This window comes from Meriones unguiculatus, chromosome 10, assembly GCF_030254825.1.
Source record: "Meriones unguiculatus strain TT.TT164.6M chromosome 10, Bangor_MerUng_6.1, whole genome shotgun sequence".
In the NCBI taxonomy this organism is placed as follows: domain Eukaryota; kingdom Metazoa; phylum Chordata; class Mammalia; order Rodentia; family Muridae; genus Meriones; species Meriones unguiculatus.
The window spans coordinates 116,868,241-116,892,197 of record NC_083358.1 but is presented as its reverse complement, the minus strand read 5'-3'; the positions used below and the strand labels follow the sequence as shown (position 1 = coordinate 116,892,197).

The 23,957-nt window shown below is 45.6% G+C and overlaps 1 protein-coding gene across 6 annotated transcripts in view; it reads left to right on the top strand.

Annotated features, from left to right (window-relative positions):
• The window catches only part of Arhgap10 (Rho GTPase activating protein 10), a 246,939-nt gene that overhangs the window by 60,320 nt on the left and 162,662 nt on the right, over window positions 1-23,957 (top strand). For all 6 annotated transcript variants that reach the window (XR_009594838.1, XR_009594839.1, XM_060393189.1 and 3 more), the window contains 2 exons: window positions 5,882-5,977; window positions 6,049-6,110. Coding sequence is in view for 4 of the 6 variants with exons in the window: in XM_060393188.1 (XP_060249171.1) it covers window positions 5,882-5,977; window positions 6,049-6,110 (158 nt within the window). In the remaining 2 variants the exon portion in view is untranslated. The remainder of the gene's footprint in view (window positions 1-5,881; window positions 5,978-6,048; window positions 6,111-23,957) is intronic.

The window sequence follows — 23,957 nt, the reverse complement described above, 5'->3', positions numbered from 1 at the left end:
AGTGCACTATAGGCTCACGGAGATGCTTGCACTATTGTTTTTAAGCTTGCAAAATGAGTTACTTACTTTCCCCCCCTCATTTGTAGCCATACTGCCCTTCTTACAGACGGTGCTGCTGCTGGTGTTGTCAAATGGGAAAACATGAAAGAAAGGCTGAAGCCAGCTCATAGTTCTAGAGGCGCTTTGTTTTACTTCCAAGTTATGTGGCTAACATGAGCATTATTTTCTTGGCAAGAATCAGGTGTGAAAATACTGAATTCCGAGACTCTGCCCCTGTTCTATAAATAAAACATTGGTGGCTTTGGATTCTGGTTTGAATGTGCATTTTCCTTGGTGGCAGTTTCCTTGGTAGAGTGTTGCATAGTTGACAGTCTAGTTATTTAGGACTTTCTATGCGAAGGAATGCCAGCTTTTAGATGCAGTTTCTCTAGTTAATAAAGGGTGTTGGAACCCAGTGTGATTTGCAAAATTTTTGTACTTTACTGGGTGTCCCATAGTTAGGGTTACTATTGCTGTGAAGAAACGCCACAGCCAAAGCAAGCTGGGGAGGAAAGGGTTTATTTGGCTTACACTTCCATATCATTGGTTCATCATTGAAGAAGTCAGGACAGGATCTCAAACAGGGCAGAATCCTGGAGGCAGGAGCTGATGCAGAGCCCATGGAGGGGTGCTGCTTAGTGCCTTGTTCTCCATGGCTTGCTCAGCCTGCTTTCTTATAGAACCAGGACCACCAGCCCAGGGATGGCTCCACTCAACGTAGGCTGGGTCCTCCCACAACAATCGCTAATTAAGCAAATGACCTACAGGTTTGCCTGCGGTGAGACCTTATGAGGCTGTTTCCTTTATTCAAGTTCCCTCCTCTCTGATGTCTTTAGCTTTCGTCAGCATGGCATAAAACTAGCCAGCACACTGAGAAAAGCACACATTGGTTATTTTCTTTTCATGTTGGGATGATAGGCAGTGGCATAGTTCTCCAGTTATCCTGCTGCTGCTCTGGTTGTTAAGAGCAGAACTTGTAGGAGGTTTGGGGGTATGTGCGGGTTAGTTCTTGTTAACTTGACCCAATCTAGACCTAGCTAGGAGGCAGGAACCTCAGTTAAGGAATTTGCCCCCGCCATACCTGCCTGCGCATGTGTAGGTTGTCTCTTTATTGTTCACTGACATGTGGGTACCTGGACCACCAAAGGCAGTCCACCTCTGGGCAGGTGGTTCTCTATTGTATGTGAGAGCCACTGAGCAGCCATGGAGAGTCAACCGATAAACAGCCGTCCTCCATGGCCACCGCTTCAGTTCTGCGTCCAGGTTCTTTCCTTGGGTTCTGTCCTGACTTTTCTTCATGGTGAACTATAAAGCCATTCTTCCCCACGTTGTTTTTCATCAGCATTTTATCACACAGCAGAAAGCAAAACTAGCTAGTCCTTTTATGACAGTTCCATACTTACAACTTCAGTAGTGCCTAAAAGAGACTAATCAGAGAGGCATTACACCAGCCTTGGCCAATGGCTAACTTTGTTACTTTCATGGTTTTAACTAAAAGTTGCTAATAAATAGATGGTTCTGCTATAAAGAATCACTTTTCTTATGTATAAAGTCACCAAAGGCACACAGTGGCCATTGTGCTGGGGTCTGGAGGCTGTTTAGAGCAGATCGTAAGCTGAGGTTGGGGAAAGGATTTCTTAGCAATTGTTAAGAACAAGTACATATCAACAATGTGAGAGTGGAGAAAAACATGACAGTTCCTGGACATATACATACACAATGAAATCACCAAGGAGGAAACCTGAACAGACACAGTTAATACATAACCTGGACACATGAACTTTTTCCCAGTTAATCATCAAGAAATAGAATACCTGTGAACAAATCAGTTTCGAGTGTAAGATTGAGACTGTACTTAGAAATCATCCGTTGTATGATGTGGAAAGGATAGGAGTTCCACAAGGACCAGATATATCTGGGCACAGGGGTCTTTTCTGAGACTGACACTCCACCAAGGACCATGTATGGATATAACCTAGAACCTCCGCGTGGATGAAGCCCATGGTAGCTCAGTAACCAACTGGTTTTCCATAGTAAGGGGAACAGGGACTATTTCTGACAGGAACTCAATGGCAGGCTCTTTGACATCCCCACCCCCCAAGGGAGGAGCAGTCCTGCTAGGCCACAGAGGAGGACTTTGTAGCCAGTTCTGAAGATACCTGATAAAACAGGATCAGATGAAAGGGGAGGAGGTCCTCCCCAATCTTGGAAAGGGACAGGGAGGGGATGAGGGAGGGATGGAGGGTTGGGGAGGGAATGAAGGAGCAGATATAGCTGGGATACAGAGTTAATAAAATGTAACTAATAATAAAAAAAAAGAAGAAAAGAAAAAGAAATCATCTGTCAAAGGAAATACGAGGAGCTTGGACTGGTGACTCACCCCTGCAACCCCAGTTGAGGCAGGAGGATCACTGTGAGGTTTAGGCTAACTTGGGCTATGAAAGTGACATTTTTCTCTAAAGTTAAAATGAAGCAATGTTAAACCCTAAGACCAGGCAGTTTCACTGCTGATTTCTACTGAATATTATAAAAACAATGGAGACCGCTTCATTGATTATTCCAGAAAGCTCCAGAGGAAGGAATTCTTTTAAATGTATTCCACATGGTCAGTGTTACTCCAGTATCAAAACCGTGACAGCACACAGGAACCAAGGGTTAGTGAGATGGCTCAGTGGGCAGAGGTTCTGGTACACAGCCCTGATGACCTGATTCTTGGATCTTGAAAGGTGGCAGGAGAGAACTGACAACCAGGAGTTGTGCTAAGAGTTGTGTTATATTAAAACACAAAATGATTAAAATAAGATTCAAGAAAAGAATAAAATTGTAGGATAATGTCTTTGAACCTAGATATACAGATTTCAACAAGATATTACCTGTCCCACTCTATAGCATGTTATAAAGGTATACACTGTGATCAAGTGGAATTCATCACAGGCATGCAAGGATGGCTTAGCATATGCAAGTTAAAATGTATGTTAAATTAACAGAATGAAAAACAAAACCATATAATTTATTGTCTAGAGGAAGCACTTGTTAAAAGTCTGCATTTATTCATGGTAAGAACAGTGTTAAGCATTAGATAAAGAAGGGATGTATCAACGTTATACAGATGTTAGGTAAGAGCTGTCATTGTACGCATGAAATGCTGACAGCTTTCTGAGGTCTGGAACACATCAAAGATGTCTACTTCCCTGACTTTGATTCCTGGAAGTCTTGGAGTCATCAGGCAAGCAAAATAAGTAAGACATTCAACTTACGAAAGAGGAAGTAAAATTGTCAGTCTTGGTACAGGACCTTTTGAATAGAAAATCTTATACAAATTCAGCAACATTGCAGGTTGTAACACCAACACAGGTTTCAGTAGTGCCACAGTCTGCCAACAGTGAACCATCAGAAACAGAATCTAGGCAGAGGACCTGGGAATAATGTGAAATGTCTTGAAAGTTAGAATTGGGTCAGCAGGGGACTTGTGTGAATGTTTGAGGTAGTCTGAACACTCCAAAGACATCAGCTGCCCTGGTTAGGCCCCTAATCTCTCTATGAATCTTAATATGCCCATACATACTTCAGTGTCACCCTGCCAACTCATTACAAAAACATAAACAGAATAATATGTGGAAGTCTACCCTCAGCCTGTACCAGTAAAGGAAAGTTTTCTCTAGTGTTCTCCCTCCTGTCCTTCCCTGGTAGAGGAATGGAGCTGGCCTGTCATCTAGTCATCAGAAACTGGTTGAATTCCACATGTAAGATACCGGAAAGAAAGAAAAGCTTTTGATGGCTTACATTACATTTACCACAACTGACCCAATTTTCTGTTGTTTGGAAAAGCAGCATATATTTGAAATTAGGACAGTTTGGAAAAATACAGAGGTTTAGAATTACTCAGAGAGGTAGGGTGTGGGGTGCACAAGCTCTGACTCCCTTCACCTCACAGAAAAAGGGAAGCGAAGGCATGCTAAGGAATGGGAAAGCAACCACATCTGTAAGTAGTAAAAGGAATGCAGTTAGGTGTGGTCTGATGTGTAAGAGATGCACATGAACTTTGACGCTAGAAGGAGGTCAGCCACAGTGGACGGTGAGGGATGGAAGGTTCTTACATGTGAAAAGAAGCAAGATGCCTCAACACTTGGCACAAGGAAGGCATTGTGTATGTGGCGGGGGGGGGGGGGGGGAGGTGCCAGATTAGCTATGCAAACAAACTCTGATTTAATTCACTTTTCAGGTAACCTGAGGAATTAGAAAATTAATGTTGCAGAACTGTTATTTTAAAACATACTATTCTAAGACATTTAATTCTGTCCATACAACATGCTTTTTTTAAATGAAAGCCCTTTGCTTTTTTAGTGTTGGTATTTGGATATTAAAGAAACAGTTCCAAATACATTATTTTATACAGGCTCAGATTCAAAGGGAAATTTTTTTAAGTCTTTATTAAGTACATTTTATTCACTTTGTATCTCCCTGGGAAACTTTTAACAATTTAAATGCGTGCACACAAATACGACTCACTTGCATGTTGTTCTTCTTCGTCGGGGTTGGGGGTGGGTTATGAGATGGTCTGCGTGTAGCCCAGTTTGTCCGTGAACTCATGGCAGTTCTCTTGTTTCTATCACCCAAGTGCTGGGCTACAGGCATGGGCTGCCGTGTCGGGTTCAGGATGTCCCACGTAACATACATTTGCTAAATGAGTAACAGAGTTGGCAAAGTGAGCCTGCAGTTTGCCGATATTTAAAGTCAATGCTTGGCGTGGATGAGAAGATGAATCCCTCCACCAGATCTGCGTCATGCTCAGAGCTTTCCTTTTTCTCTCCCAATTGTGGGATTTGCTTCTGTGCTTAGTTTTCTGCACTTGACACTGACTGGCCACATACCACATTTTTCGTGCTGTTAGCAGATATTCCCCCAACTCATCTTACAGGGGTGAGTCATGCTGAGAGCTTTCCATATGTACAAGAGTTTTACCTCGGAAATTTACCAAAGTTTCTGGGTTGTGGGACTTCATCAAATTTACCTGAAATTGCCAAACTACAAGAGCAGTTCCACCAAGCTCGGCAGTGAGATGTGTTTCTTCATTTGCTTTTGGCAGCGAGCTGATTGAGTTCTCTTGTGGTTCTTGGTTTTAGGTTCCTGACCACTGATGGTGGAACATCTTTTCATGTGGTCACAGGCCACTTTAATTTTTTTCACTTCCTTTTGTGATGTGCGCATTTTCCCCAATTTTTTAAAAAACAGTTCACTTTTTAAGGCTGTTATTTATACTTTGTGGTTGTGTGCTTGTTTTCAGTTGTCTTTAGCATTTGACCCCAATCAGCATGATTAGTCTCAGGTTAGTCAGCTTTTCCTTTGTGAGGCATCATGCCAAAACCTTGTGCATGCTAAGCACATGTGCTTTCACCCAGCTGCATACTTCAGTGGCTGATTTCACATGTTGAGCCTCCCTGCTTCCAGTAACCTGCGATGAAGACATGACCATGTCTCCAGTGCTTTTGAGGAAACAGTTTTACTTGTGGGAGGAAGACAGAGGCGAATGCCAGGTAGAGGATGAGAGGGGTTGGATTTTGCCTTTTCACATACCGAGTGGAGCACAGTTCTTGCTTTACTCATCTTAAGAGAATTGCTTTTTTTTTGGGGGGGGGGATTAGATTTTGGTTTTAAAGCAAGGGCCCTGGAGCCAAGCTGTGGTCGCTCACACCTTTAATCCCAAGACGCAGGAAGGCAGAGGTCGGCCAGCCTCATCTACAAAGCGAGTCTAGGACAGCCAACTCTACATAGAGAAACCCTGTCTCGAGAAACACAAACAAAAACAAGGGCGCTCTTCACCACGATGCCTTTTTTTTTTCAGGTCTTTCGGCAGCACAGCGGAAGTTTGCACACTCACTCCGAGACTTTAAATTTGAGTTTATTGGGGATGCTGAGACTGATGACGAGCGATGCATAGGTAAGGAAGCCAAGGCTTGGTTTGCTTTCCTCTGCCTCACCCAACACAGACTAACGCCTCTCTCCCTACAGATGCTTCCTTACGGGAATTCTCAAACTTTCTGAAGAATCTGGAAGAACAGAGGGAGATCATGGTGAGTGGCAGGGGTGTAAATTTATTGATTACCTGACTTCCAAGAGGGGACAGTGTGGGCTGTGAGGCTGGGCCTGAGAAGTGTTGACGTATCTAGTGCTTTGCATGGGAGGAGCTCTGGGTGGGGTTCTCAGAGCCCTGATTTCTGGATCCCTGATTGTTCTTGGGCAAGGTTCTGGACATCTAGGCTGACGGTTTTATCTTCATCTGTACAGTCAAGGCTGGGGGCTGCTTTTGCTTTTTGTTAGCAGAGCCTTTTGATTTACATAGATGTTATCTTGAAGCTAAAAGCAGGAATGAAGGAGCCGAGGGATGGTTTTGAGCTGAAGCTGTGTGGATTTCTCGTCTGTGAGAGTGCACAGAGCTCAGATCTGATGTCTCTGAAGTTGCTTGATGCACTGAAATGATGTGCTGCTTCTCCCTCTGGGCCTCTCCTTCCTGAGGTCTTTGTTTACCGTCCTCAGGAACCAGCAAGCAGAAGCCACGGCTGCCCCTGAACAGGAACAGAAGTGACCTTTCAGGATCAGCTTTGGGGAGGCAGATTAATTCATTTCGGGGTGAAAGAGGATTATATAGAACTTTGAGGAGGGGTTAGGGATATCCAGGGTGGGCCAAGATCATTGGCTGATGGTCTAAGGTGCTGAGATTCCTCATTTGCATGGGGAGGTATTCCAGGAATCCCAGCTGCTTGCTGAGGGGTTTCTTATGGGGAGAAAGGGAGTTGGACCTGTAATTTCCCTAAGAACTATGTGACTTTTCTTTGGTAGAAGATGTGGAGTCTGGGATCTTCCTACAGAGAAGAGGAAGTGTCCTTAACAAAGGGAGTCTCCTGGGCCTAGCTCAGGGCTTTCCAGTCCTGGCTGTCTGTAACCTAGGTAGCAGGGTTTCCCCACATCCCATCCAGCGTGCCCCAAGTACCTGTCACTTTGCTGAATACCCTGTGAACTCAGCAGTGCAGTTTCGAGGGATTGAATAATCTTTGCCCTTCTCATAAATTTGTGTGTCTCTTCCAATTACACAAAGACTCAACAGTATGATTACCATTGGGTTATTCTCATTGATAGCCATCCCCCTACTTTAAAATAATTAGAGCTTGCAGAGGACACTAGGTTTACTGTCCCGCACAAAACAATGAAGTAAAAACCTGTTCTTGATCCTTCAGAGTAAACAGCACCTAGTTGAAGGGTGAGTGGGTTCAGATGCGATAATGCTGCTGAGACTGAACATGGTAACTGAAGTAGTTAATTGTGCCTGTGCGCTGGTGTTGCTCTCAGCTTTTACTTCACTCAAAGCCTTTTGATGATCATGTCAACTCCATTGTCAAGTTAGTCCACCCTGCTTTATAAATGAGGGAGCTGAGCCACATGGTCTGCCCAAGATGGATATGTCTAAGCTGGAGGTAGAGCCCTGAGCCTCCCCACGTACCATGTGGCCGGCTTCTTGCATGCTTGAGTTTCCCAGAGGTGCCTAGTGGAGTGTCTGTCTGGAGTGTTTGCGTTAGGGGCAGGGTTCAGGGGATGGAATTAGTTTTAATTTTAAAAGCAACACTACATTCAGAGATACTTTCTAGGTATTAGAAATTCCATGAGCTGGGAAGATATGTCATTTCGTAAAGTACTGGCCACACAAGCATACTGAGCCAAGGTTGGATTCCCAGCACCCCTGTAAGAAGGCCTGGGTACAGCGGTGTGCGCACATAATCCTGGTGCACAGGGGGTGGACACAGGAGGATCCTGGGGTTCGCTTGCAAGACAGTCTGACTGAATTGGTGAGCTCCGGGTTCATTGGCACCCTGCCTCAGAAATGAAGGTAGAGGAAGTAATTGAGGAAGGCATCTGCTGCTCACCTTTGGCCTTTATACATGTGTGTATACACATGTTTCTGCAAACAGGTGTGTCCACATACAAGCAGGTACACATAAAACACCCAGAATTTCTTGGTGTGCATTTAAAGATAGTGTGATCACATGACTTTTTCTGGCACAAACTGACAGGTTTAGTTAGTGTTCTTATAATGTTGAATCTGACATGGCATCAAAATAGTGCCATGATATCATCTTTCCACAGTGTGTGATGTGGAGGCATGGAAGGGTGTGGTCTTGGTTTATATTGTATAAGAGGACTGTGTGTGTGTGTATAAAACTTACTTTGGCATTTAGGCATTCTTTTCTGTGATTCTGAGCATGTTCCCAGAATTCATTGCTCTTTTATGTTCTTATTGGTTGGAATCTGAGGGCTTGGCAGCTGTGGTTTGAATAGGAATGGTCTCTATAGACTCACGTGTCTGAATGCTTGGCCTATAGTGAGTGTCACTGTTAGGAGGTGTGGCCTTGTTGGAGGAAGTGTGTCACTGTGGGGGAAGCCTTCCAGGTCTCCTGTGCTCAAGCCACACCCAGTGTGGTACACAGTCTCCTGCTGCCTGTGGATTAGGATGTAGAACTTTCAGGTCCTTCTCCAGCACTTGGATGCTGCCGTGCTTCTCGCCTGTAAGCCAGCCCCAGTTAAGTGCTGTTCTTTATAAGAGTGGCCATGGTCACGGTGTCTCTTCACAGCAACAGAACTCTAAAATATAAGACAGCAGCAAACACTGCAAAGTACCTGCATTCACAGTTTTACATGCTAGCAAGGTGATGAGTAGACATGGTGTGCCAGCTGTCAGCGAAAAGCACAGCAGTTTAGAACCGGTGGGTAGGGAGCTATGAGTGAGCTGGGCCAGAGAGGTTGTGTTGAGGGCTTTCCGTAGAGCAACATGAGATGTCATCCTGGTGTGTTCAGGAAGGCGGAGCTGGGCTGCAGTTCAGACCTTTACAGAAATGGGGTGTGACCACTAGCCTTGGTGGTTTGTCTCTGTTACTCCTTGGAGTGAATCGCTGAGGTCTAGAAACTGCAGTGTGACATCAGACTCTGATGCAGATGTTGAGGTTCACAGAGATTCTGTTAGCTACTGCCGGCTTCCTGGTCAGCTGTCGTGGCAGCTGACCGTGCTGGTCTGAGGCGAGATGAGGGTAACAAGCTTGGGCTCCTGGTGCTGGGTGGAGGTGAGACTAGGACTGAGTCTGTGGAAGGTGTGAGCCTCAGAGACAAGAATGGCATGTGGCACAGGTATGGTGGTGGTGCACACCTTTAATCCCAGCACTCAGGAGGCAGAAGCAGGTGGATCTCCGTGAGTTTGAGGCCAGCCTGGTCTACAGAGTTCCAGGGCATCGAGAGCTACACAGAAACCCTATCTTGGAAAAAAAAAAACCAAAAAGGTAACAAACAAACAAAACCTTCAAACAAAAACTCAAAACCAACTCAACCAAAAAAAAAAATCACCCACAAAAACAGATTAAAAAAACAAAACAAACAAACAAACAAACAACAAACCACCATCACCACCAAAATCCAAACCAACCACTTCAGAACTGACAGAGAGCAGAAACGGCAGCTGGAGGGGAAGCAGTGGGACACAGCCACACGCACCCAGAAGAAGTGAACAAGACACTCCCCTTTAGTTCAGGAAACTGAAAGCACAACAAGAAGAAAGCGTTAAGTTACATGTTCTCAGCACCCAGGGGCACATCTGATCCGGTCTCTCCTGTACCCCTAATTGTCCTGCTGTCATTTTGACTGGCAGCCCAGCACTGTGGTGTCTCATGTACAAATATACACATGTCCAGTACAAATACCTCAGGACATGTCTCAGGACGGTGCCACTTTAACAACAGCAACAAAATGCCTTTATTCCAGAAAACAATTCAGACTCTTTCCTTCTGTCTCTTTCAATAGTAGTTGGTCTCTCTGACTCATCATTCCAACAAATCATATTTGATTGTAAATTTCTAAATCACTTCAGATTTGTGGGGTTTTCATTTTTTTCCCCCTTGACCAGAATTTAGAATTTAGAATTAATCTTTTTTGGGACACGATCCCAAGCTTGAAGTCATCTTGCTTTTGCCTCTGAGTGCTGGGGTACAGGCGTGTTCCACCACACACGGCCTCCTCCAGTCACAGCTGTAGGAGGGGCTTGAACAGCTAAATGGAATGTAGGTGCCTTCTGAGAGCATACAGCAAAACACAGTCAACAAGGCGCCTAAAGTGAGCGTCAGCACGTTAAAAGCCCACAGGTTGGGGAAGGAGAGCAGAATGACAGCTTTGGAATAGAGCTAGACATTTTCTTATGTTGTTTCTGAGAAGATTAGTGTAATCTTGCTGTGGTGGTCCACACCTTTAATGCCAGCACTCAAGGCAGCAGAAGCAGGCGGATCAGGGTAAGTCCAGCCTGGTCTACAAAGAGAGTTCCTAGACAGCCAAGGCTACACAGAGAAACCCTTGTCTCAAAAACAAACAAGTAAAGTAAGCAATATTTCCCATACTCTGAAATTAAATAACAGTGAAGCACAATCATTGGGTATTTGTAGTTAAGGTTTAATCAGTAAAAGAAAAAAAAAAAGCCTTCTGGAGAGGTTAAGAGCACTGGCTCCTCTTCCATAGGTCCTGAGTTCAATTCCCAGCCACCATGTGGCTCACAACCAGCTGCAGTTAGATCCCGTGCCCTCTTCTGGCCTGCAGCCACACATGCAGGCAGGATAATGTATAAATAATAAATAAAAATATTTTAAAAAATGAAAAAAAAAAGTTAAAATCTCTAGAGGGCAAAGACCAATGCCACATATTATGGAAAGCTTTTTACTGCATGCGTGTTCCGTAAGACTTTGGGCTTTAAAGGGTAAATGCAGCTGTCCGGAAACATAGCAGCCTGCCACAGACTTTCCATCTATGTGAACGGACAGCAGCTTGTTCATGCTCCTGCTCCATACCTAAGCAGGGCCATACCACCGTGTGCTTGCTACATGCCAAGTTCCATGTTGTGACATTTCTTTCTCTTGAGTAGATGGATATCCATTAGGGGAAGTGGCTGAAGCATATATGCCCGGTAATTCTGCAGTAACAGAGGTGGTGGGGAATCCAGGGAGCCTCCTGGAAAGGCGGGTGATGAGCGGAGTTGGAAGACATCAGTTAGCCAGTTAAGAACAGATGAGTGGAAATGCTGGGTCCTCTTTGAGCGGAAAGCCAGTTCCATTTGGAGAAGAGGAAAGTCTGTTTTCCCTGCCCTCCTTCACTGCTTTTAATACATTATTGAGTTTCTGGGTGTGGCGCAGTGGTGGGGTGTGCTCAGTTTGAAGGTTCAATCCCTGGCATCAAGCAAAACTATGAACTGAAATCCCGTGACTCACTGGAAAGGGAAGCAGCAGAGTACCAGTTCAGGAAAAGAAGTTGCTGTTTGTTTCCACACCCAAAAGTTCGGTTCCATGGGTGGATATGCGCAGCCCTTTGAAGGTTGATGTTGTTTCTTAGGGCGGGGTTTCTGAGTAATTTTTCTCCTGGTGTCTCTGACCCTGCTTGTAGAGGTGAAGAAACCTAAACTAGGGAGCTGAGCTGGGCACAGTGAGAGGCCAGAACCGTAGGCTTGCGTCTGTGCGTGCTATCTGAGGGAGGCTGCCAGCATTCCTGTGATGTTCTGTGTGGCCTGACAGGACATGCTGTACTTATCTGACATGGGCAGCTGTTCAGGAATCTAGGGACTTTTAAAATAGTGCTACAGCATTTATGAGCATCTCTGAAAAGCCCTTCATAGTGTATTTACTTCTCTGAGTAAATCCTTGGAACAGACTGATTTTTGCTTTCTTGCCAGCCTGCAAGTGAGGATTCGGTTTCTGAGGATTCTGACAAATCGGAGCAAGTTTGGGCCAGAGGGTCAGAAAAGCTGCAAGGAACAGTGCCTGTGGGAGATGGAGGGCAGAGCCTTCCAGGTGGTGTTCAGAGGTCTCTTGGACACCAGTGTCCAGTACCTTCTCTCCATAGTGAAGGTGCTGGGCCAGGCAGGGCCACTTTCCACCTTAAAGTAGTCTTCTGAGCTCTGCTATAATCACCTTAGTTTTAACACCTGATTTTCATTCTAATCTGTTACTGTTTTTCTATAATGATTCATGGTGTTGCTGAAATAATATTGATTAAAGTAAATTAATTTTCTTACTCTTTGGGAGAAAACTTCTTAGCGTCCTTCTTCCGTGTGTCCCACAGCGGCATTCTCCAACATGGTATCTGGGCCAGCGTCGCCTTCATCCAGTGGGATGATTGGTTTCCACTGTCAGCTTGACAGGAGACCCAACTGTAGGCTTGCCCGGGGTGTGTGTCCAGAAAGAAGGAAATGAGGGGCCAGTGTCTATTCTGAAAGTGGGCAGCACTGTGCTGTGGCCTGCTTCATTTACCGCCGTGCTTCTCCATGGCTGCCCCACGGCTTCTCCACGGCTTCATTTACCGCCATGCTTCTCCATGGCTGCCCCACGGCTTCTCCATGGGTTTTTCATGGCTTCATTTACCGCCATGCTTCTCCATGGGTTCTCCATGGCTTCTCCGTGGCTTCATTTACTGCCGTGCTTCTCCATGGCTGACTGTATACCCTGACTCCTTGAGCCACAATAAAGCTGTTTCCTCATTAAATTCCTTCTGTTGGGTGTTTTATGTCAGTGTCAAGGGGGTGATTACTGTACTGGGGGATTGCCTGAAATGCCCATTCTCAGACTGTGCCCAGACCCGCTAAGTTCTGAAATCTGAATAACCAACCTGTGAAATGTCCTTTGTTCAGAGTTAGGTCTCTCAAAAAGTTAAAAAAAAAATTTTTTTTTGATGTCTTCATAACAACTAGGGGTTTAAAAGACTCTTAACAGCTGCATCTTTACCTAGTCATTTCCAAAGAACTGGAAACTCTATCTATATCTACTTTGTCTTGATAAAACAGGGCTTGGCTGTTACTAGATCAGCGCTACATAATTTATGTTTAATGTTGCTGCTGAATTTTAATTTATATCTTAAGTGACAAAAAAAACCACTGGACACTATTGGTCAGTCTATGCCTTCTATTTTACAAGTCATATTTATAATAATAAATGTGTAGTCAGTTCTTTTACCGATAAAATGACACATTTGTCTGTGATTCTGCTGGCAGAATGTTCATGATGGGAAAAATCTAGCTGTCCTTCATGAAGACCTTTCTTACTTTGCCTTTAAAGAGACAAAATAAAAGGAAAAGCTAACAGTCGCCCATGACTTAATTTCACGAAGACTTTCTTTCTCTCTTTGGAAATGATGTTTAACATTGATTATAATTTTTGCATGTAATTCATCATTTCATCCTATAAGCCCATTACAGCTTAGTCAGATGTGCCTGCTATTGTAAGTCCTGCTATCATGGATGCCCCAGTTGAAGACTGATTTGTACACAGCTAGAATACTTAATGAATTCCATCCACAGTAAACCAGCATTTCAGAGTGAGGGCTGATGTGGGCAGGAGGCGTGGAGTCCTTTTTGGGAGAAGCCTTCTTGCCTTATGAGTCAGTGTCCTCTGTTGTGACTCATCGTCATCTGTGATCCTGAAGCCTGTCCCCATCAGGGTGTACTTCCCTGTTGGAGCCTGTGCTTCCTCTATTTCATATTCTTTTTTTTTTTTTTTTCAAGGGAATTGGCTTACTTTGGCTTCTCCTTGCACCCACCCACCCAGGAGGCACCGGAACATCACCGCCTCAGCCCTTTAATTCTCTAAACTACGGTATTACTCGAAATCACCGGATCTACTGTTTCATGGCACATAGTTTGCTGTGAGCCAGGGCATCTAGGATCACACATGAGTTAGAAAAATGAGAGGAAAGTGTAGCCCGTTGAAGTGAGTGATTTGTTCTGCATCACTAAGTTGGGAACCAGTGCCATCTTTAGGAGATCAGCAGACCAGAGAAACATTCTGTTTCTTGGTTTTAGCTGTTTGTAACTTTGTCATTTTCTCCACCTCTTTTTGGCCAGGGTTGGGTGGGTTGGATGGGGGAAGGGACTTGGTGGGTGGGGTGTAGGGGTCAGGCAATAGGCTGGAGTTTGGATCCTGGGCTTTGTGCTCTCCTAGGAGACGTTTTCTCAGGAACACCTTCAGCCATTTCCCTCCACTTGTGAACGTGAGCGAAGCGTGTGTAATAAATGCATCACATGGCTGCCGCCTGATAGGCAGCGGGCTGAGTGGATGTGAGTTTGGGCATCTCTTCTTGCCTGTGTAAGGAAGTACAAGTTGTTGGTGTTTCAGTCGGTCATTAAATGGTGGGCTGGTTATAGAAGGAACAGTGAGACTGCAGTTGTGTGGAAGCCTTGCTTAGAGACCTACTTGAGTCAGGGAAGCTCCCCAACCACTGTCTCAAAAGTGGGTGCTACTACCTCGGAAATAGTTCTGACTATTGAAGTAGGGCACCCCTCAAAGGAGTACTGTGTCTCCAGTATTTTTGGAGGCACAAAGGGAAAAAGGTTTGTGGAGGGAGCCAGATTCAGTGACTAGGATGGAAGGTGATTCAGAAGTGTTTGGGCTCAGAAGAAGTTCTAGAACTATCTTAACACAGTACTTTATTTCCCCCTTCATGCATGCATGTGATGAGAACAAACCAGCCCTCAAGGAGCTCTTTTGAGAAGCTAGAGTAGAAGTGTGAAGATCACATATAAAAAGACTTACTGATGTTTTTTTACTGATAGTGTATGAGATTCGGGGCTGTTCTCCACGGTGTGGCATGGTTTTATATAGATGGTGGGGTTTGTCTGAGGTCAGAGGGATCACCAGTGGCTACGGTAGTGAGGAGGACTCAGAGTTTTGACAGTCACTGATCTTCTCTGATGTGCAGAATGATGGCGTGTGGACTTCCTCGTGTTAGTTTAAAGTCCAGGCCTTCTACTTCTGCTCACAGCCTGCAACTAAGCACTGAAGCAGGGAAGGAGGCTCATTCCTGTGCACAGCCTTGCTCAGTGTTTCCAGAGTGGCTTTGCCTCCTGATATGCACGGAGCTCAGCTTTCCGCTCTCTCCTTTTTCCATCCGCTCCTGGGATCAGCTCTGTGTCCTGTAGCAGCCCTTCTCATCATCTTTTCTCTGCCTCCCCACCCTCACCCCTTTGCCGAGCCCTTCTTGGATTTCTAAGCCTTTTTACCCCTGTGTCTGACTAACAGAAACAAGCTTTTATATCAGAAATTTGTTTGTGGGGCACAGTAGTGCTATTGGTGGTTGTTATTGACATCAGCAGGACATTTTGTGTTTGTATAGACTGCTCATTTAATTGTCTTAAGTTGCTAAAGCTTTATTCTCCAGCAAATATTTTTATAGTATTTTTTTGAGGTTTGAAAAAAAAAACTTGTCTATTTTTATTTCCTGTTCATTACTGTTTTGCCTGCATGTCTGTCTATGTGTTGGATCCTCTGCAACTGGAATTACAGACAGTTGTGAGCTGCCCTGTGAGTGCTGAGAATTGAACCTGAGCCCCCTGGAAAAGCAGCCAGTGCTCTTAACTGCTAAGCCATCTCTTCAGCAGCAAATGGTTTTAAAAGCCTGTTTTGTGCTTGGCCGTTCTAGCACCCGAGGATGCGGTGGGGAGTCAGCTTCTTGTTTAAGAGTGGTGCTTAGCTTGTGGCCACCTAGGAGAGTCAACTACTGTGAGCCTCTCAGCCTCGGTGGTGGCCTCCTCCTGGCCCAAGGTAACCCACACACCCAGACAGCTGGAGCGCCAGGCCCTTCTGTGGTTGCTGAGATGAGCTCTTCCTTCTTGTTTTTCCTTTTTCTTTTCTTAGTTTGTTGCCTTATATAGTATATTGAGTGTCATATTTTCACTTCAGCTTTGTTCATAATATTGTTGATTTAAGAAACTATAATTTTCACTGGACTTGGTGGCACATGCCTTTAATCCCAGCACTTGGGGAGGCAGAGGCAGGAGGATCTATGAGTTCGAGGCTAGTCTGGTTTACGAAGTGAGTCCAGGACAGCCAGGGCTACAAAGAGAAACTCTGTTTGGAAAAAACTGAAAATCAGACCATATAATTTTCTCTTTGTTACTTAAAACTGAAAAGCCAACTTTCAAATTCTGTCTGATGATGCTTTTGTAGCCTCTGACAAAGTACTGTCTCATATCTCCATGCATTTTGAATTCCTTCTCACAGTGTTCTGCCCAAGTATTTATTCTGTTAGAAGGCTAGAAGCAGGGTCCTTACACAGGCAGGGAGGAGAGAGGGCCAAGGTTAAGCAAGGTTAACTGTCCAGTTTTCTTATTAGGCTAAGGGATCCTGAGACACACAGCAGCTCATGAGTTACAGTTACCAGTAAAAGATACTAGATTTTAAAGTGATAGTCAAATACCACTGTTTTTCTTCCAGAGTCCGTTACTGGCTTGCTTTGTTCCTCTCCCTTTTAGGCAGCTTTTGTGAGAGGTGTGTGTGTACCTAGACTTTGCAGGGCTCAGACATTAAGAAGACTGTTCTTAATGTAAACATAATTCATTTTTATATGTGTTGGTGTTTTGACCGCATGTATGTCTGTGTGAGGGGGTCAGATCCCCTGGAACAGGTGTTAAAGAGAGTTGTGAGCTGCCTTGTGGGTGCTGGGAACTGAATCTGGGTCCTCTTGAAGAGCAGCCTGGGCTCTTACCACTGAGCCATCTCTCCAGCCCCTATTAAATTTTTGTAATGCAGAGACCTCTCTCTCTCTCTCTCTCTCTCTCTCTCTCTCTCTCTCTCTCTCTCTCTCTCCCCCCTTCTGTCTCTCCCTCTCCCCATCTCCCTCCCTCCCTCCCTCCCTCCCTCCCTCCCTCCCTCCCTCCCTCCCTCCCTCCCTCCCTCTGTTATTGTTGTTTAAATGAGCCTAGGTCATGGCCAGTATTTTGGGAAGAAAGCCTGAAAGTGAGGCTCATAGAATTTTAGTTGGAGCCCTCTTGTTTTGTTGTTTTCAAGCTCATTTGGATTTAGGATTGAAAGTCGATAAACATTCTTACTGTAACTTCTTGTTCTTACTAGAGTAAAAACACTAATGTGATAGTGGAATTAGTAAATTTGGAATGTTCCTTGTAGGAATTCACACCATATGTCATGTTCACTGAGGCAGCTGTGGACCGAGAGCTTCAGGCTTTCAGGGAATGTTTTGTTCTGAGTTCCTTCCTGATTTCCAGGTTTACACACTGTTGACCTTAGGCACTAATGATGCTGTGTGCTCATTAAAATTCTCCCTGGGTTGATGGCTGGTGGTGGGGTCCCATGCCTTTAATCCCAGCTCTGGGGAGGCAGAGGCAGGCAGATCTCTGACTAGGCCAGCCTGGTCTACAGAGCTAGTTAGTTCCAGAACAGCCAGGACTACACAGAGAAACCCTGCTTGAAAAAAATCAACCAACCAACCAACCAACCAATCAAACAAATAAACAAAAAACTCACTGGTTCTAATGATTTTAAGTCAGTGATTTCAAATTATTACTATACAATTTAATGTTGTCTTCATGTTTGTTTCCCTAACAGGCCTAAGAGATCAGTTTATGCTGACCTTAAAAAAATTGGTATACTGGGATTTATTTGGTCACTGCATTCCTTTCTGGATGCTACCCTGTTTCCTTAGGGTGTTAGGTGTAGAGTGTCATTCTTTCCTTTCTATTGAGGATGTTTGGATAACAAAAGGAAATTGTTTTCTCTGTGGTGAAAAGATAGAACTTAGGGCAGAGCCAACCTGAACAGAGAGCCTTTTGCTCTCACTGTGGCCAGGCTTCGTGACTTTAACCATGCTAATGGGAAGGCTTCATGCTTCCTCAGTGCCAGGGTCTTTGTCTTTTGATGCCATCCTTTATTAGTTTAGCTGTTTAAGAAAAACAAGAGTGCTTAAGTGGTCACTTTAATCCTCTTAGGAAAACTTGGATGTACACTGATAGGAAAAGCGGCAGAGCAGGAGAGCAGCCAGCTCCGTGGAGAAAAGGGGCAAATGTGCAAATGTAAGGGTCAGAAAGACCCTCCGTGCCGAAAGAGAAAACAGCAATTCGAGGCATGGAGCTCCTAGTAGTTCAGTGTCGATGGACGAAATGTAGGCAAGAGGCTAACAGCATGAGATGTCATCTATTACCATAAAAAATGGCCCCTAGGAAACGCTCAAAAATGGCAGACCCCTGGACGCAGGAAACGGGACAGCCTTCTATGATCCTTCACTCTGCAGCACACACCCTCACGAAAAGGAAACCACAGTGCTCACACAAGAGTAATTTTAGGTCATGGAATTGTCCTTCATCTGCTTAACGAGATAGTTGCCTGAACTCTTGACAGCTCAGGTAGTGGGATGTGCATGTCACTGGCACACGCCATGTGGCAGCACAGCTTCTGAGGGCACTGTTTGATGGCTGCGTCTGAGGGTTTGCCAGCAGCCCGAGTTCTGAAATCTTTCTCATGCTTTTGGAGAGTGTGTCCTCTCAAGCCCTGGGGGCCTCGTGACAGCACGGGGACCAGGCTTTTAAAATCCTAGCCCGAGCTGTAGTTCCATGATTGCCTCAGTGTCTGCCAGTCATGTTCCCTGCTTCTCATTCTCATACTCTCTCTCTGTCTCCAATTCTGTGTATGTGTGTGAGAGATTGCAAGCCAGCAGTACGTGTGTGTGTGTGTGCTCAGTGTAAGTGTACATAAGTAGGACACTGGTGGGGCTCAGGCGATAAGTTTGGGTGTTCCCGAGGAGCCATCCATCGTCTTTATTTTGTGACATTAGAAGTTTGGCCAGGCTGGCTGGCTGGTGTGCTACAGGGTCCTCTTGTCTCCATCTTCACAGCCCTGGCATTTCAAACATGCGCTGTTGTGCTCTCCCTCCCCTTTTAAATAAATGTATGTTCTGGGGATCATTACATTGCTCTTGTTTTGTAACCCAGTCTATTTTGTGATCTCAAAGCTTCTGAAAGCAGACTTGACAGGCACTGTTTTGGGCTAGGATTCCTCAAGCAGTTATTGTTGATCAAAACTTGGTGTAGCAGGTCAAGACACTTGAGGTCTGAGTTTGATCCCTGGCACGCTCATAGCAACTTTGCTTGTCCTCTGCCCTCCCACTCCCCAGTAAGTTAGTGCACGTAAGAAAGGAAGTTTAATAACGAGAAGCACACTCCCTAGGAAGATTTACGGAATCTGTGAAAGCCCTTAGCTGTGACAGTCCTTTTATGGGAAAATATTTCTCATTTTGGGAAAACTGTTTTGTTCAGATAGATAAATCCTTGGCTCTCTTTCTCGAGGTCCTGTTTCAAGGAAACATAAACACGTGTTTCAGCTCAGTGGTTCCTTTGCTGCTCTTTGTGACATTGAAGTTGAAAAGTAGAGTTTTCCCCTCACTGCAGTAAAATAGGAAGTGTCTGGAAGGTCATGGGAAAATAGTGGAAAGTCTCTTTTGCTCTCAGATTATGCATTCCTTTAGAGGTCATAACCACTTGGAATCCAGGCTTAAAATAATGAGGACTGTGGGGAATGAACGTAACTCTGCCTTTCCTGACTAGAAAGCCATGGTTTGGTGATTATCCCAACCTGTTCATGGCTTTACCTGGGCGGATCCTTTAAAAAGTCATTAGCAAGGGTGCTGTAGTGTGTGCTTGCTTTCAAGCTGCCTCACGTGTGCGGGTCTTTGAGTTTACAGCCTCAGAACTCCGCCTTTGATCTTCGAGGTGGGAGGAGTTGAGAGCTGCCGCAGCGCTTGCCACCATGCAGTGCAGTCCGTTCTTGCTGGCAGGTGTCTTCACTCATCTCCAACTGGCTAGCTCCCCTAAGACGAGTTTCCTCTCCTTTTTTGTTTTTGACATAGCCCTGGGGATTTGATTGTGCCACTCAGGTGCTCTGCCACAGAGCCATGTCCACAGCCATCTTTTAATTCTGATTTTCAGTCTATTCAAGGTTCTTAAAGCCAAGTATCTTATGAGACGTCAGACCAGGGTCACCATTGGAAACACCACTGGAAACTTTCATAGTTTTACAGTCATTTGATCTTTCACCTTGTGAGTCTCTGAGTGGGTTTGCAGTTTTAAGTCTTGTGAAGTAACATGGAAATGCAGCTTATGCTTTGGCTTCCCCAGCTCGTTTAGAATCCCAGAACTGCGGATAAGTTAGGATCTCAGGGTTTCTGGGCTAGCGTTCTGTGGAGAAGGAAACATCCTGTACTGCCTGGTGTTCGGTGTCAGCTTGACACAAGCTAGAGCAATCAGAGAGGAAGGAGCCCCGGCTGAGGAAATGTCTCTATGAGATCCAACTGTAAGGCATTTTCTCAATTACTCATCAGTGGGGGAGGACCAGCCCATTGTGGGTGGTGCCATCCCTGGGCTGGTGGTCCTGGGTTCTATAAGAAGGCAGGCTGAACAAGCCATGGGGAGCAAGCCAGTAAGCAGCACCTTCCGTGGCCTCTGCCTCAGCTCCTGCCTTCAGATTCCGGACCTGTCTGAGTTCCTGTCCTGGCTTCCTTCGGTGATGGACTACAATATGGATGTGTGAGTCCAGTAAACCCCAACTTGCTTTTTGGTCGTGGTGTTTCATTACAGCAATAGAAACCCTGATTAAGACATTCCCTGGACCAGATGTTGCCTGGACATTGGATGTTAGCATCTTCTACATGTTTATATAGAAGTGGTTTGTGATCTCTACCTTAGAAGGTAGCTCAGGTCCCAGCTATTAGTAAATTCTTGTGAGTGAAACCGAACTGTGCTGCCCTACGGTTTACACCCATTACATCTTGTTTTGCACAGTTTGAGCAAATAATAACGTATTTTTTCCTCCCTTTTCTCATGAATGAACATTTAGATATATAAAGACAGTTTTTGTGTGTTTTTGGTAAGTATTCTCTTTCTTCTCCGCCCAAGTTCCCTGGGTTCTGGGACTGAGACTCAGGCCGTCAGGCTTGAGCAGCAGGTGCCTTTCTGCGCTGAGCCTTCTCTCTGGCCTGACCCTCCTTGGCATTGCAGCCGCTCTGCAGCTCCTTAGCCCCCAGGGACATCTCAGCATGCTTCAGTGTCCCATTGAGATGGGCTCTTCTCAGGTGCGGCTGCAGAGGCGAGCACCAGGGCAACGGTGTATGCTTTCACTGCCTGACGGGACACTCTAAACGTGTTAGCGCTCTGGCTCCTGACTGAATTCACACAGACTGTTAGAACAGCCCGTGCACGCGTGCAGCTAACAGTCTTCCAGCACTGCAGTCTAGCAGCCCCCTCAGCCACGAAGACTTCGTGGGACCCCATGGGAGCCCCTCCTGTAAGCGTGAGCTAATGACCGGTGGTTCTTCCTGCCAGCACTCTGTCTCCCCTAGCCTCCGACCAGCAGTAGAGAACACAGGAGGTGCAGTGGTTCTGCAGGCGGGTTTGGTAGATGGGCTCAGGGCGTAGCTTGCCTGTTTTTGTCCTCGGTTGTCTGGGAACAGCCACTTGTGCTCATCTCTTACTGCCCATGGCTGGTTTTGTGCCCTAGTGCCAGGCTGAGGCCTCCTGGTCTTTTTCTGAGAAGGTTGGCTGTCTCCTGCTGCGGTCCGAGGAGAGCCGGTTCATTGACGTGTTTTATGTTCCTGCAGTTGCCTTTTGTTCTAAGACCACCTGAAACCCTTCCCAAAGCTCAAGGATGAAGGGATTTGGGGATTTCTTCCTGCAAGAATGATTACATCATCCTTTGTGTGTTTGTAAATTCACAATCTGTATCTGCCCTCGTTCATTTCGTTTTTAACACATTGGCACGTGGCAGTCTTTCTCATTGTCACTGCTTCCGTTGTCTCTGAAATGCTGACGGTGTCATCCTTAGAGGGCCTGGGAAGCCACAGGGTCAGTTGGAGAGTCAGTGCTCACTTGTCTCTGGGGAGGAGGAATAGTTTTGGCAGTAGGAATAGTTTTGGCAGTAGGAATAGTTTTGGCAGTAGGAATATTAGTAACAGCATTGCATTTCTGTGAAATTATAAAAGGAACAGATTCCACGGAGCCACCAGTCTCTTTAGAGAGAAGAAAACAGCCCTTGTTCTAAGACCAACAGTACCTTACAAAAAAACGATGAGTGGCCGGTCCTTACTCTGTTCTTAAGGAGTATTTTAGGCTCTGTTCTAGAGTTATAGACCAGACTTTCCAGGAGATGACAACGATGGATTTTAAGGTTGCAGAGAATTTTTAGTGAAAACAAAACCCCCTAAGACGTGTATGTAATGTCGTCGTCGGCCCTGCTCCCTCTGTTTGGAGTGTTTGCTTATTGACTCAGAGCAAGCAGAGGCCCCTGTGCTCTTTCCAGCCTGCTGTTTCAGCCTCTGGTGGCCAGGCAGATGGCTGTGAATCACGTCATTTCTCTAGATGAAGGACAATTCCATGACCTAAAATTACTCTTGTGTGAGCGCTGTGGTTTCCTTTTTGTGAGGGTGTTTGTTGCAGAGTGAAGGATCATAGAAGGCTGTCCCGTTTCCTGCGTCCAGGGGTCTGCCATTTTTGAGCGTTTCCTAGGGGCCGTTTTTGATGGTAATAGATGACATCTCATGCTGTTAGCTTCTTGCCTACATTTCGTCCATCGACACTGAACTACTAGGAGCTCCATGCCTCGAATTGCTGTTTTCTCTTTCGGCACGGAGGGTCTTTCTGACCCTTACATTTGCACATTTGCCTGGGAAACACTTGTTGTCTGCTCTTGGCTCGGGGCTGTGCCATTTTCCTCAGGGCATTGGCTCTCAAGGAAGGGTTTCCTCCTTTGTGAGATCCTTGCAGCTCAGCAGCATTTCAGACACCACGGCTTGGGATGCTGGTGTATTCATGTCTCCAGGAAATGCTTCTATCCAGGATGAACCTTATCTCTCTCTCTCTTCATTGTGAGAGAAGAACCCTGCAGTAAGGTTGATGGGGAGGTCATGTTCCTTTCTCCAGCCCGGCTTGAATCCTGCCCAGGGATGATCTCTTCCTGTAGGCAGTGACCCTCATTTGAAGTTTTCTTCCTCCCTTCCCTACCTCCTTCTCTTCCCCTACCTCTCTTCTCCTCAGGCCTGAACTCTTGTTTAAATGGCTTTCTCTTATATCTCACAGAGAAATAACTGTCTGGTACTCATTCCCCCAGCCTTCTTCAGGGCGTCTATGAGCTTGTTGATGCTGGCTCTTGTTAGAAGGGAAGGAAAGATGGCTGCTCCCCTGGCCAGGGCATTTCCCGTGCAGTGCCAGCATCCCATGTCTTTCCATGTTCTATGTAGCCTTTCAGCCTCTTTTGTAGGCTCGTCATGAGGATTTTTGTACATGTTCTTACCTCTTATGTACTGATTTATATCTTAAAAAACAAACAAACAAACAAACAAACCCACAAAGGAAAAGTCCTTCCCTATTCCTGTGTCCTCACCAGTCATCTCCTGTACTATTCTTCATGGCTATCCTTCTGGAGAATGGCTGTTCCCCAAGATACTGACGCCTTTCAGTTATGAATCACTTACCATCTGGTCTTTTCTGTGGCTATTGCCGAGGTCATTGAGTTTACACGTAGTGTCCTATAAATTAAGACACACATGACACCAGCTCCATTTCCACAGCTCCTCTGTCTGGATCTGTCATGTTGCCATGTCTGAATGGCCGTATTGATGACATATTTTTGCAGAGGCTGCCCTCCGGAAAGAAGTCAGATCAGCATTGCATGCTGGTATATAATGGGCTGACAGCTATTCAGGGTCACAGAAGATAAGAGGATTCAGAGGCATCTGAAGGCAGGCTTAACGGACATGCACGATCACACAGCCATGCATACGTCTCCATTCATCCAACACCATATTTTAGCAGCTTCTTCTGGCTCACATTGTCAGGTGTTTGTGGTTGGGTGGTTCCTTGGCTTTTGAACTGATGGCGAGTAGCTCGTCAGGGCAGCATGGTCAGATGGAGCAGGAGGCCACAGAGAAGGGCTGGAATTCCAGTATCCCCTGCACACGGGCCTGCCTTCCTCCATCTACACCTAGTCTTGTAAAGGCTCTGCTGGTCCCGTGGGCTGCTGAGGGGCCTGAGCACATGGACCTTTGGAGGCCGTCAAGGACCCAGACTGTAAGAGTGCTCT